This window comes from Nyctereutes procyonoides, unplaced genomic scaffold, assembly GCF_905146905.1.
Source record: "Nyctereutes procyonoides isolate TBG_1078 unplaced genomic scaffold, NYPRO_anot_genome, whole genome shotgun sequence".
Classification (NCBI taxonomy): Eukaryota; Metazoa; Chordata; class Mammalia; order Carnivora; family Canidae; genus Nyctereutes; species Nyctereutes procyonoides.
The window spans coordinates 11,672,006-11,685,594 of NW_026575141.1; the positions used below are offsets into that span (position 1 = coordinate 11,672,006).

General features: G+C 36.4%; 1 protein-coding gene across 10 annotated transcripts in view; it reads left to right on the forward strand.

The window, feature by feature from the left end:
• The window catches only part of ADAM22 (ADAM metallopeptidase domain 22), a 233,088-nt gene that overhangs the window by 26,966 nt on the left and 192,533 nt on the right, over positions 1-13,589 (forward strand). For all 10 annotated transcript variants that reach the window (XM_055307391.1, XM_055307393.1, XM_055307392.1 and 7 more), the window contains exon 3: positions 8,769-8,845. In XM_055307391.1, coding sequence (XP_055163366.1) covers positions 8,769-8,845 — 77 coding nt within the window. The remainder of the gene's footprint in view (positions 1-8,768; positions 8,846-13,589) is intronic.

Sequence of the window (13,589 nt, forward strand, 5' to 3'; positions counted from 1 at the left end):
CCCAAGGAAAATGCTATGGAATTCTTATGTGCCAGCTATTCATCATGGGATTTTGTCCAGTGTTATTTCTGATTTTTCTTTCTTTTTTTTTTAATTTTTATTTATTTATGATAGTCACAGAGAGAGAGAGAGAGAGAGAGAGAGAGGCAGAGACACAGGCAGAGGGAGAAGCAGGCTCCATGCACCGGGAGCCCGACGTGGGATTTGATCCTTGGTCTCCAGGATCGCGCCCTGGGCCAAAGGCAGGCGCCAAACCGCTGCGCCACCCAGGGATCCCTGATTTTTCTTTCTTTGAACACTTGGAGCTGGCCCTTTAGTGGAAATGAGCCATAGCTCTCAGACATCTATAATATCTTTGTAATGAAGATGACATTAAGCAAGCAAGCAAACAAAAGTCTATTGACATACTAGCACTGAGTGAAGTGAATCTTGGTGTGAAGAACTCACCATTCTTTGTTCTTTCCGACATTGCCTCCAGGAGAGACTGTGACCCAGCTGGCAGAGACAACCCTTACTTTGAGGCCTGTTTTTAAAATGATCTGATTTAGATCTGAACTGACTAGTTATTAATTTGATAATGTAATAGCTTAATCGTTTACTCACTTTCCCTCCTCTGCTCTTCTTGCCTGTCTTTTACTTAGCTTTCAGTAGTTACCTTATTCCTTATAACAAGCTTTTATATACTTTCACCATAAACAAAAATTTTTAAGTATTTTTCTCACAGCGTTCTATAATTGATACTCTTTTCAGTTCACATTTGGGGAAAGGCAAGATGAAGTATAGAAAAGTTACATAATTCACTCTTAAGTATCAAGTCACAGGTGGGGCCAGAAAGACCTGTCATTTTTCTCCCAAATGTTCTTGCATTAAGGAAGAATATCAGTTTTCTAGGCCTGATTTGTCTTTTTGTTCATTTTGTCTGCTGATTTTGTCACATCCAAATGTTGGGGTTTCTTGCACTCCGATTTAATTACAGCTCAATATCCCTACATATGATATGGCTCTCTGACTACTAAAGATCTGAAAGGTCTGCTCTGACTTCAGAATTATACGAGTAAGCATTTCTTGTTCAGGCCTTAAATGAAGGCCTCATAATGGGCGGTTAATGGCCACCATGATGGAGAGACTGATTTATCAGAAGATAGCTGGAGCATAAATAGGTAATGAGGCTGCCTGACTTCCTGAATGGAGATGAGAACATCAGAGCTGCCTGTATCAGCACAGTCTCTCCGCCTGCCTGCAGCTCGTGGAAGCCAGGGACCCTGGAGAGAAGGGCCTTTGCCTGCCAGGGAATCACAGACCTTGGGGCTTTCAGTGCCACCAGAATGGAAACTTCACCCAGGCAAATTCAGAGAACACTTGTCAAGAACTCACCTAAAGAAAGTCTTTCAACATCCTTCAGTTTGGTCACTTTCCTTCGTCTTTATAGTTCTTTATCTTTCTGATCAAAATTAGGAAAATATTTTTCTTTAGATTAAATAAAATGCAATGCAGTTCACCGTGCTAGTTCAGAGTTAGTGGCAAAGAACATAGACCACATCCTCAACTTTGAGAAAAAGTGCTTAATATGCCTGACTACTCTATGATTATCTCAATAAATCTTGAATTTTTCTTAATTCACACATTAGGTAAATCAGCAGGAATGGGTTCATCTGTTTCTAAAGGAATCTGACAGCCTCCTCTTGTACAGATTTTTAAATATGTTCTTTATCTCTTTCTTAATCTACAATAATTCAAAATCCATTACTGCCACAGGTGCTTTGACTTGCACCTATTGTTATGATTAATAAACACGTGCTGTAAATAGATTAATAGTCTAGTAGCAGCCCTTTCCACTTTTAGAATATTTAAGATGAAACTTCAGTTTAAAATTATGACTCAATATAGAAGCCAAATGAATGTGACTGAAATTCAAATTATATTGGTTCTGCAAAGTATTGCCAATGATAAAAAATATATATATTAAATGAAAAATTTTTCATTTTGTGATACGTATGGCTTCATCTAGAGGTTCCTAGGTACGGGGATTTATTATGGCATAATATCTCTCCTTGGGTCATCCATCCCCAAACAAGGGTGTCACATCAGTTGAACATGTTTACATCAGTTGTACAATTTTTCACATCAAATAAAGTCCATGCAAGAACTGGCACTTGAGTTGGAGAGTAAGTCTGGAGGGGAAAACCATGGGAATTGGCTGCATGTTAGGCTACACATGTTCACTTTTCACAGAATTCAACTTCACAGATTATTTCCATATTTTAACTAACCAGCCAGGGGAACACTATCCTGCGGATGTGGCCAAAACAAATTGTAGAATGAGGGCTCTTAATAGATGTGTCTCTTTGAGCTCTTTTGTCAGAAATTTACATAAGGCAGTGGAGTAATTATAGTGAGATTGTGGTGATTTTTCACTTGGCCTTTTCTGTTGTAGAGAAAAAGGGATAATATATGCAAGTGATTATTGGTATTTTGCTTTTTTACTGAGTTCAAGGTGTATTAGATGCCAGGAATTACACTTGTATTTTTTTTTTTTTAACTAACCTGAAGCAATAAAATAGTAAAGAAGTATTTAGGATACAGAAAAGCTAAAGATTCTGTTAAATGCATAAAGACTTCTTTTTAATAATGTTAATTATTTTCACAGTTACCAGATTACACAATGCTGTTTGATAATACTCCCAACATTGGTATTCATTGATTCATTATTCAAGTTGGGCTTAATTAAAAACCCAAACTTCCTTGTCTTTCTCTTTGTGTCAAAGTTTTGATTCTACCATAAATAAGTTTTAGTGTCAACTTAGCCTTAAAAAATGGTTATGAATAAAGCAGTCTTGAAAAGTTCATTTGTACTTATTTGATCTTTGGGATATATAGGTTGGCCCTGGTTCTTTGGCTCAAGGAGATGTAAGGAGAAAAAGGCTGCCAAGAGGCAAAATGCACAGGAGCATGGGGTTATGTTAGCATTACATTTAAATTTCAGCTGTTACCCATGAATAATAAATAGGCCTCAATCTGGGAATTTATATCAGGTTCTTCTGGTCCTAAAATCCTGTGATTCATTTTTGAAATTTGAAATTAAAATCATCCTTATATAATTTTATTGATTTATTAAGTTTTCTTGCCATCTGGATAGTTATTTTATATTTGTGCATGTTTTTCCCTCAATCTTTTGTTTCACAGTTTCTGTAGATGTCAGCCTCACTGCTATCTTAGTCCTTAAAACACACACACTTTACCATACCTATGTAATTTTTTCCTTAAAAAAATAGATTTCCATGTCTACATTAATTCTTAATTTCTTAAGTTGTAATCAAGTTGGCCTCAGAACGTGTGCTTTGTGTCAGATGTGGTAACTTATTGACTATTCGGGTGAAAACAGTTCTAAACTGTTTTTCATTGTTTAATTTTCTTTTCAGGTGCTTTAGCAATGCTCTTTAGAGCATTTTAATACTCTAAAAATGCTCCTATTATAGTAATTACTCATAAGGACCCAGTTAAACCTGCAAGCACCTCCAAGCTGCAGAATGAAACCCAAATGAAGGGTGCTGGAATGGCCTCTGTTACCAAGTAATGTGTCTTTGCAAATGATACTTGCCCACACTAGTCTCAGTGTCCTTATTTGTAAAATAAGGATGTTGTATTATATGAGCTTTAAGGGTTTTCTTCGTATTGTTCTGATACTGAAGTGTTTGATTAATAGTTTTTAAAATCACAAATCATTCTAATGTAGTAACTTGGAAGAAAGCATTTCTGCAAAATTACATTTTATTTTATTTTATTTTATTTATTTATTTTTAAAAGATTTTATTTATTCATAGAGATGCAGAGAGAGAGAGAGAGAGGCAGAGACACAGGCAGAGGCAGAAGCAGGCTCCATGCAGAGAGCCTGATGTGGGACTCAATCAAGGGTATCCAGGATCATGCCCTGGGCTGCAGGCGGCGCTAAACCGCTGCGCCACCAGGGCTGCCCAAAATTACATTTTAAAAAATATCTCTGAGAGCTATTACTGCCTTTTAACATTCAAATGAAAATTAATGAATATGAGAATTTTTGTTTAGCAATATATGTTATCACCTTCCCCTCCCCAAAAGGAGAAAATCCTGATCTTATACAAGTTGTCTCTTCTCAAACATTTTCTTTTCCTCTGAACTAAAAAAAAAAAAGCAGAGTCTAAGATTAACTTTCTGAGACCCATCCTGGCTCACATTGGTGGTGTTGGCTAAGAAGCTGGATTGTTAATATAGCATCGTGTCAGTGTAGTTTTACTTAATTATTTCTCCAAGATAACCTAAAGATGTAAACATATTCTCTTTGGCCTGCTTTTTAAGTCAAACTTGGGGAAGGTATATTCTGGGAAGAGAGAAGGCCACACAGAATGCAAGGAAACCATGCTCACATTTACTTTAGTGATCACCACTGTGAGTTTTGTTTGGCTGGGAAGTCTTGTGTTTGGAGTTTGATCCTTGTGCCTTCATGAGTTCCAGTCCTACAGCTGTGAGTACCTTGGTTTTAACCAATCCAGGAGAATGACATTGAACCACTAGTGCAATCAACTCTTTTAGTGGAACTGCTTTTCTAAATGACATTGCTAGTGATGCTGTATTGGTTTCCCATTGCTGCTGTAGTACATTACACACACTTAAAATTATAAAACAACAAAAATTTATTTTCTTACAGTTCTGGAGATTAGAAGCCTGGAATAGGTTTCACAAAGCTAAGATACAGGTGATGGGAGGACTGTGTTCCTTCTGGAGGTTCTTGCGGAGAATTGTTTGTTGCCTTTTCCAGTTTCAAGAGGCTTCTAGTATTCATTGGCATATGGCCTTTGCCTCACCTTATCCTAATTTCTGTTTCCATCATCATATCTCCTTCTCTGACCTTGACCCTTCTAAGACTCTGGTCTTATAAAGACCTTTGTGATTAGATTGGGCCCACCTAGATAACCCAAGATAATCTCTACATCTCAAGATCCTTAAATTAATCACATAAGCAAACTCCTTTTGTCATGTAAGGTCATATGTTCATAGGTTCTGGGAACTAGAGTGTGGGCATCTTTAGGGCCATTATTCTATCTACTACAGATTCCTTTTAGTCATTCACGTGTCCCCTAGATGCCACCTCTGCAGAGAGGCTTCCAGGATCACCTAGGATCCCATCTACCATGATCACCTGTTGACCTTGTTTTATTAAATCTGAGAGTGAAAAAAATCTGAGAGTGGTGTATTTATTTCTGGATTTATTTTTTATTGTTCATTTTCTGTCATTTTATTTGTCATTTTCTGTCTCCACTAGAAAATAAGCTCCACTAAAAGAGAAACATGGTCAGTTTTCTTAAACACCTTGTCTACCAAATCAAAAGTTTGCAGCACTTGCTAGACTCTTAGAAGATATTTGTTAAGTGAATCAGTCTGTATACAGTCTAAGGAAGCATGCCTTAGGTTAAAACAATTTTAATATACTGTTGTTTCTATTACTATTAATAATGCAAACGTTTTTTACTCAACAGTAGTTAAACATTCTGTCAATAGATTTTCTTTTGAATTTTAAGTAATGCGTTTCTCTTTGGGACACATTGGAGATCAATAAAGTAAGATACTAGATGTAAATTGAAGCTGCAGGAAAAACAAAGCAAGAATTAGATGAAATTATTATAAACAGTAAACATACTGAAAAAGATTGGTAATGTTATCTTGATCCCTACACTGAATCCAATACCAGGATGAATAACATGGGGCCTCTGCTCTGCTCGCCACAGTAAGTGCCAAGAAAGAATGGAGGGAAGAGAGGTTTTAATTGAGACATCAGTTCTGGTAAACAGAGCTTTCCTCAGGCTGTTCCAAAACATGGTTGTTAGTACTTCAGGAAACTCAAAAAGCTTTTAGACAACAGGAAAGACATTATCCTTTGACATGGCATTAAGAACAACCTTGATGGAAGGAGTGCATTTCTGTAAGCAGGTAATTTATAGCTGTTCAATTGTTGTTTATGTATCCAGGTGACTGATATCAAACAAATCCTCAAATGAGTCAATCAGGAAGTGCTTACTGAGTACCTGATGCTGATCAGTACTGAGACCCTCATATCAAACTGAACAGTTTTGAGGGAGGTGAGAAGGAGATTGGAAAAGAATGAGAAGATTTCATGCAAGAGGAGTATTTAGACTGAACTGTGTCTCCTCCAAAATTCCTATGTTGAAGCCCTAACCACTGCTGTGAACCTGTTTGGAGATAAGGCCTTTATTTATTTATTTTATTAATTTATTTTTGACATTTTTTTATGGCTTTTAGTATATTAGTATACTCAGTGAACTGTATTTTGTTCCCATTACAAAATGAAGGTTTAGGAATCCCCCGTTAATGTTTTTCTTTTTTTTTTTTTTTTACATTTTAAAAAATTTGAATTCAATTTGCCAATGTACAATATAACACACAGTGCCCATCCCATCAAGTGCCCTCCTCAGTGCCAGTCACCCAGTTCCTCCATCCCCTTCTGCAACCCTTTGTTTCCCAGAGTTAGGAGTCTCTCATGGTTTGTCTCCCTGTCTAATTTTTCCCAGTCAGGAGTTAAGACTTTTGAAGAGGTCACTGAGGTTAAATGAGGTCATTAGAGTGGGCCCTAAATATAGTACGACTGATGTCCTTATAAGAAGAGAGAGAGAGTGATGCCAGATGTGCACATGTATAGAGAAAAGGCCATGTGAGGACAGTGAGAAGTCAGAGAGAGAGGTCCTAGGAGAAACCACATCTGCCTACACCTTGATCTTGTCATTTCAGCCTCCAAAACTATGAGAAAGTACATTTCTGTTGTGGAAGCCACCTAGTCTGGGTACTTTGTAAAGACAGCCCTAAGAGATTGACACAAAGAGGAGTTTGTCCTACATCTTGAGGGATGGATAGGGCCATTTCTGGGAAATGTCCTTGGTGAAGACTACTATCCAAGGGTCTGGTTCACAAAGGCACTCCTCAGAAGTGATGAATGAAAGCCACACAAAGTTGGAATTCACACAGCTTGTTGAATTACAGAATAGAAGAGAAAATTGAGCATGAATAGGATATGGGTGGGTCCCTTGGGACTTGTGTGCCATTATGTCTGGGATGGAGGGAGGTGATTGTGGAAGATCTTGATATCCAGGGAAAGAAAGTTTGTATTTGACACACTGAAAAAACTGAGGCTTACATTTGGGGTTTTGTAAAGAGTCATTTTAGATCAAATGAGAATATGATTTGTGGCAGATATGGAAATGAGGAGTAAGGTATGGCTTCAAAAATTATTAAAAGGAAAAAAAGCCAGAGTTAGATGATAGCCTGGGTGTTACCTGGGAAGAGCCAAGAGTTAAAGTTGAATGAGGTAATGAGGCTGAGAGGTATCCAAATAGTTCTTCATTCTTGGGGTTCCATGGGGATTGGAGTGTGTTAGCAACTGAAGTTTGGCATTCTCCTACCCCTTCTTCTTTCAGACACTTTAAAAGACAAGGATTGGGGCAGCCCTGGTGGCGCAGCGGTTTAGCGCCGCCTGCAGCCAGGGGTGTGATCCTGGAGACCCGGGATCAAGTCCCACATCGGGCTTCCTGCATGGAGTCTGCTTCTCCCTCTGCCTGTGTCTCTGCCTCTCTCTCGCTCTCTCTGAATGAATAAATAAATAAATCTTAAAAAAAAAAAGACAAGGAATGTCCTTTTCTTCCAAAAAGCTTTATTATTATTATTGATTAAGCTCTCTCCTTTCACATAATACCATAAGCTTACTATTTGAAAATCCCAGGAATAATCGAGGTGCCTGTTATGCCCCACAGAATCCTAGGGTGTTTCTTTTTTTTTTTTTTTTAAATGTGCTTGTTCTCTGAGAACAGTAACACCATCTGCCTCACATACTACTTAAATACGGTTGCTCAGATGGTTTTTATCTATAAAATAGTGTTTGTTTTATTCTCATTGTTGGAATTGTACGTGTTTATTCTAGAAATTTTGGGTACTAGAGAAACATAAACAAAAAATTTAATTCATAGTTCTGCTTAGCTATAACTACAGTTAATATTTGGAGAATCAAACAGAATAAAAAGTTTTTTGCTTCCTTCTCTTCAGTTAATGCACATGGTTATTTAATATGTTAATATTAGTGTTGTTGGTAACATTGCATTTTTTAGAGTCCCTTGTGATTTCTCTGGGACTTCCTAAATAGCATAAGAGATAGTGATTTTTTTTTTCCAAACAAAGTTTCCATAGGCGATATTTGCAATAGATAGTAGAGGCTAAGTTTTGCTCTAGGAAGACATAGAAACCTCTATGAAATTATATTTGGCAAATTAGAACTGAAATATTATTCTTAAAGTATGTATTTCAGGTAGAATGATAAAGGGCTTTTTTTGAGATTTAGATCTCTTCCTTGTAAATAGTTCATATTCTTATTATTTTACTCTTGAACATATTTTTCTGTATTTCTTTTTTAATGTACAACGTTTAATTTTAAAGGAGCCAGTCATTTAATATAGAATAAAATGAATGAAGTGCAGTCTTGGAAATGGACTGTTTAGTTACTTGAGATAAAATGGAAAAGTATAGTACTTGCCCTCTTGGATTAGGTGGTACTTCAGATTGGTGAATGCTTGGCTTCTGAGAAGGTGCAGATTTTATTTTTTGTCGTTTAATCTCTGTGTTGAATTGGTTTTCCAATTTATGATATTAAACCTTTTTGAATCATCCTAAGAAATGCTTATTACCTCATTGCTATGGCTGAATAATAAGTACCTTTTATCTTTTTGATGTTGCAGTTGACTCATGTTGACCAGGCAAGCTTCCAGGTTGATGCCTTTGGAACATCCTTTATTCTTGACATCATGCTAAACCAGTAAGTCTTTGTTGAGCTTCACTCCTTTTGTCAGATACACATTCAATCCACTTTTATTTTATATTTTTTTTTTTCAATCCACTTTTATAACCTTTTGTAAATTTTTGTTATCTTACTATATTTCATCTTCCCATATCAATTAAATACTACATTTAAAACTTTTCTATCTACTGATTTTAAGTTATGAAGTCTGGCAAAACAGGAAATGGATATCCATTTGAATTTGAACAGCTGTAATAGATATAAGAAGGTAATGTGGAGGGGAAGACTTTAATATTTTGCATTACAATATATGTGATCTCAGTTCCTATGAATGCAATAAATTGTGAAAATAATATTTGGGGCATTAAAATGTTTTTCTAAAGAACAGAAAAGAGTTACCACTTTTGCTCAGTGATTCGGAGGATTGGCTGCATGATGTGTGACTCCTAATAATGGTATTAGGTATGTTGAATGGGGAGTCAATTTCTTTGAGATTTAGAGTACTCTGATTATTCTGTAAATATGATGTAATTTTGGATATTTTGTCTTTCAGTTTCATTAGCCACTTTTTTTAAAAAAAAGATTTTATTTATTTATTCATGAGAGACACAGAGAGAGAGAGGCAGAGACATAGGCAGAGAGAAAAACAGGCTTCCTGTGGGGAGCCCGATGTGGGACTCGATCCCAGGCCCCTGGAATCATGCCCTGAGCCAAAGGCAGATAGATGCTCAACCACTGAGCCACCCAGGCGTCCCTCATTAGCTACCTTTCAAGTGTTGGTTACCTTATGGGCCAAGGCAGAGCATTTCCATCACTGCAAAAGGTTCTGTTGAGCAGTGCCGGCTTAGATTTCTTTTGGGAGTTGGGCACATATAAACTGTTGGGTTATTGACTAGGTCAATCAGTATTTGGAAGGAGAAGTCACATCTTCCTTTTAGGTAGCAGGCCATGTCCAGTGGATTAATTTAATAATTAGTCTTACTAGTTTCCTAATTTTTGTGGAATTTGTTTAAAAAGTATAATAATACCATTTGTGTTGTCTTAATGTTTAAGCCACATATTAGTTTATTTTTATTTATTTTTTTTATATTTTATGAATTTATTTGAGAGAGACAGTCAGGGAGAGGGGTAGGGAGAAAGGCAAGGAGAGAGGCAGAAAATCTCAAGCAGGAGATTCTCTGAGCATAGATCCCATGTGGGATTCAGTCTCATGACCCTGATACCATGACTTGAGCAGAAACCAAGAGTCAGTCGCTTAACTGACTGAGCTACCCAGGTACCCCAGTTTTACTTTGTTTTGTTTTATTTTAAAGATTTTATTTATTTATTTCACAGGGAGAGAGCATACATAGGAGTGGCAGGCAGAGGGAGTGGGAGAAGCAGGCTCCCCATTGAGCAGGGAGCCTGATACCGGGCTGATCCCAGGACCCTGGGATCATGACCTGAGCCGAAGACAGACGCTTAACTGACTGAGCCACCCAGGCACCCCGCCCCTAGTTTATTTTTTAATTAAGCTGTGTCATAGGTACCTTTCATAAATATTTCTTCCCTTCCTCACATTTTTATAGTTCTCAAACAATTTAAATACTGAAAAGCATTGTGTTAGATGGAAACTGACTATTTGGGTGACCCATTAATAGAAGTTGTTTGTTCTTTGGTTGTGTACCTTTTAAAAATGTAACATAAATTAAAAAAGAAATATAACATAGGGGAGCACCTGGGTGGCTCAGTCTGCTGGGTTCCCTACTCTTGATTTTGACCCTGGTCATGATCTCACAGGGTCATGAGATCCAGCTCCACATTAGAATCCATGGTTGGTAAGGAGTCTGCTTGGGGTTCTTTCTCTCCCTCTGCCCATCCCCCCTGCTCACGTGTGCATGCACATGTTCTCCATCTCTCTCTAAAATGTGTAAATAAATCCTTAGAAAAGAAAAAGAAAAAAAAGTAACAAACTGTTTTTACTTTGCTCATTAAAATAGAATTCATTGCTTGTTTTTAAAATTAATGGCTTAGAGCATATATAATTAAATGCTTTGTACTACATGGCATTTAACCTAATTTCATAGAGTATAAGACTATGTTAATATGATTTGTATCTTATATTCCTGCTTGATGTAAATGCCCTAAAATTTACATGTTTAAGTGACTCATTGTGGTTTTTCATCAACTTTGATATTATATAGTTTTAAAAAACTCATTATAAAGGAATGCATGCTCCTTAGAAAAATAATAATGTAGCAAAAACAATCTCAAATAATTATATCACATAGGAATGGATTGCTCTTTTTTTTTTATTTTTATGCTTTTTAGAGAAAGAGAGTGAGAGCTTGAATAGGAGGCAGAGGGAGATGGAAAGAGAATTTTAAACAGGCTCCAAGCCCAGTGCAGAGCAGCTATGGGGCTTGATCTCTGGACTCTGAAATCATGACCCTGAGATCATGACTTCACCCAAAATCAAGAATCATACACTTAACCTCCCAAGCCACCCAGGGACCCCAGATTGCCCTATTTTAAATTGTAACCCTCTCTGCCCTCACTGTATCATCAACCCTACTACCTATTCTCCCCTGCTTCATTTTTAAAATAATATTCATCGCTATTTAATATATAGGTTGACTCATATGAAATTGCCATTTGTGTATATCCAAAAGTTCAAATACCAGCGTTGTTATATGTTCAACTAATGTTCTATATTTTAATTACTTATATTTTGTTTTTTATCTTTTTCCTCCTACTAGAATGTGAATACTTGAGGGCAGAGATTTTCTTTCCTTCCTTGCCATATTTTCCTTCCTCTGCTGTGCAGAATAGGTGCTAAGTTCCAGGCTGAGAAGCCATATAAACTTAGAAATCAGAGACTAGAATTCTCCAGGATACAGAGAAGACCAGATAAAGATGGAGGCTGTCAAATGGGGGAAAGCAAGCTGCAAAGAAAAAGAAACAGAGGATAAGTGAAACTAGCTTCCAAAAGCTAAGCATCTATATGTAGGTTCATTTGGAAAGTCAGATTCCTAGGTTTTTAGTTTATTGACCCTTTCCTATCCCTCCTTTATTTTTAAATTTATTTTAAAATTTTATTTAGTTTTTTTGACATGAGAAAATAAAATTTAATAGCATAAGTAGGGGAAGTCTGTGTAAACTTGTAAATTCCCTCCCATTCCTTCCATTAAATCACTATTCCTGTGGATAGCCCGGGCTTGGTTTCTGGCTCCAGACATTCATGAAGCCTTGATTTTCAGTTCACAAACTAAGAAGGGATATTTATTCATGTACATTCTACCCTAAACCACCTCACTTCCTTTGGGGAAATCTCAGCTCCAAAATATTCTGTTCCTAGGAGAAACACTATGGACCATACTTATCAAAGCATGGATACTCTGGAATACTAAGGGTAAAGTAGAATTTCTTTTGAGATACTGGCAAAAACCTCCATTGGACAATTTTCATTGTATTACAACGGAAATTTGAAATTGCAAGAAGTACAGAATACAAAATAAATGGAGGTTCTGGGGCTGGGGAATATACAAAGTACTTTTTTTTTTTCCCTGAGTTCTTTATTACACATAGGTGGCAAGTAGCTATATGCTGTAAGAGCCAGGATGATTTGATACAAAGATTTTTTTTTATTTTTGTGAAGAATGTTTTTATTTCATGGTTTCAGTTTATATATTGTCTTGTGGTTGTGTTGGTTAAGGAGCAGGAAGGTGAAAAATTGAATATACTGTTTAAAAGCTATTTTTCTTAAAAAGTAATTCTTAGACTGTGGAACTGATAGAGTTTTTTGTTTATTTGTTTTAATCTGGAGGCAAATTAAGTAAGTCTATGTGTAGCTTAGATTCCAGTTACAGAATAGACCCAGGAATATATAGTTTTAGATTGGAATGGAAGGAAAGTATCATTACATAATATTCCTTCTGAATGTCCAGTAAACAAAATTATCTATGACTAAATTATAGGAGTTCAGCCTTTGGGTTGTAATTTCTACAAAAGGCAGATAAAGAATATGGAATGTTTATACATGAAAAACACAACCAATTCCTGTTTTGTCGAGTGATTTTTAACTCTTTTTAATTCTTTCATGGGGTCACACAGTTGTGAAAATTCACTCTTTAGGACAGATATATTTAAAAAACCCAAACATATAACCTGGCCTGGTCAAACTAGTCCTGAGGCCACATTAGACCTTTTCAGAGATCAGCAATTGGTATTGAGAAAGACTCAAGGGATATGTTTTATACTATATATAATATATATACTACATATATGATAATATATAACCTATGTATGTATTATTGGAGCAATTATTTTCCTGTAAATCTCTCTCCTGTTCTTCAAAAAGTGGATAATTTAACTGCCTAAAGTGATACACAGATACTGAAAAGATTTTCTTTCAGTACTCCTTGATCTTTTTACAGTAGATAACCTGACAAACTACACATGTGCCAGCATACTTGCACCCCCACATACCCATCCCCACTTACCCTACAAAGAAGCAAATACTCCACATGGATGTGGCTAGTTATTTTAGGATGTGAAACACTTAATTAGGAAGAAAGAACCCATCTTTTATAGCCTGTTCTTGGGAAGGAATTCTGTGGTACAGCTCATAGATCTTAGATGATCCTATTCCTAAATTCTGATTATATTTTATACATTCTCTCCCTCTTCTTATTCCAGTAACAACAAAAATAGTTCCTCTAACTTAGGATCCTTATATCAGTGTCTTTTTTTTCCTGTTTCACACTAAGGAATGGGGAGGACA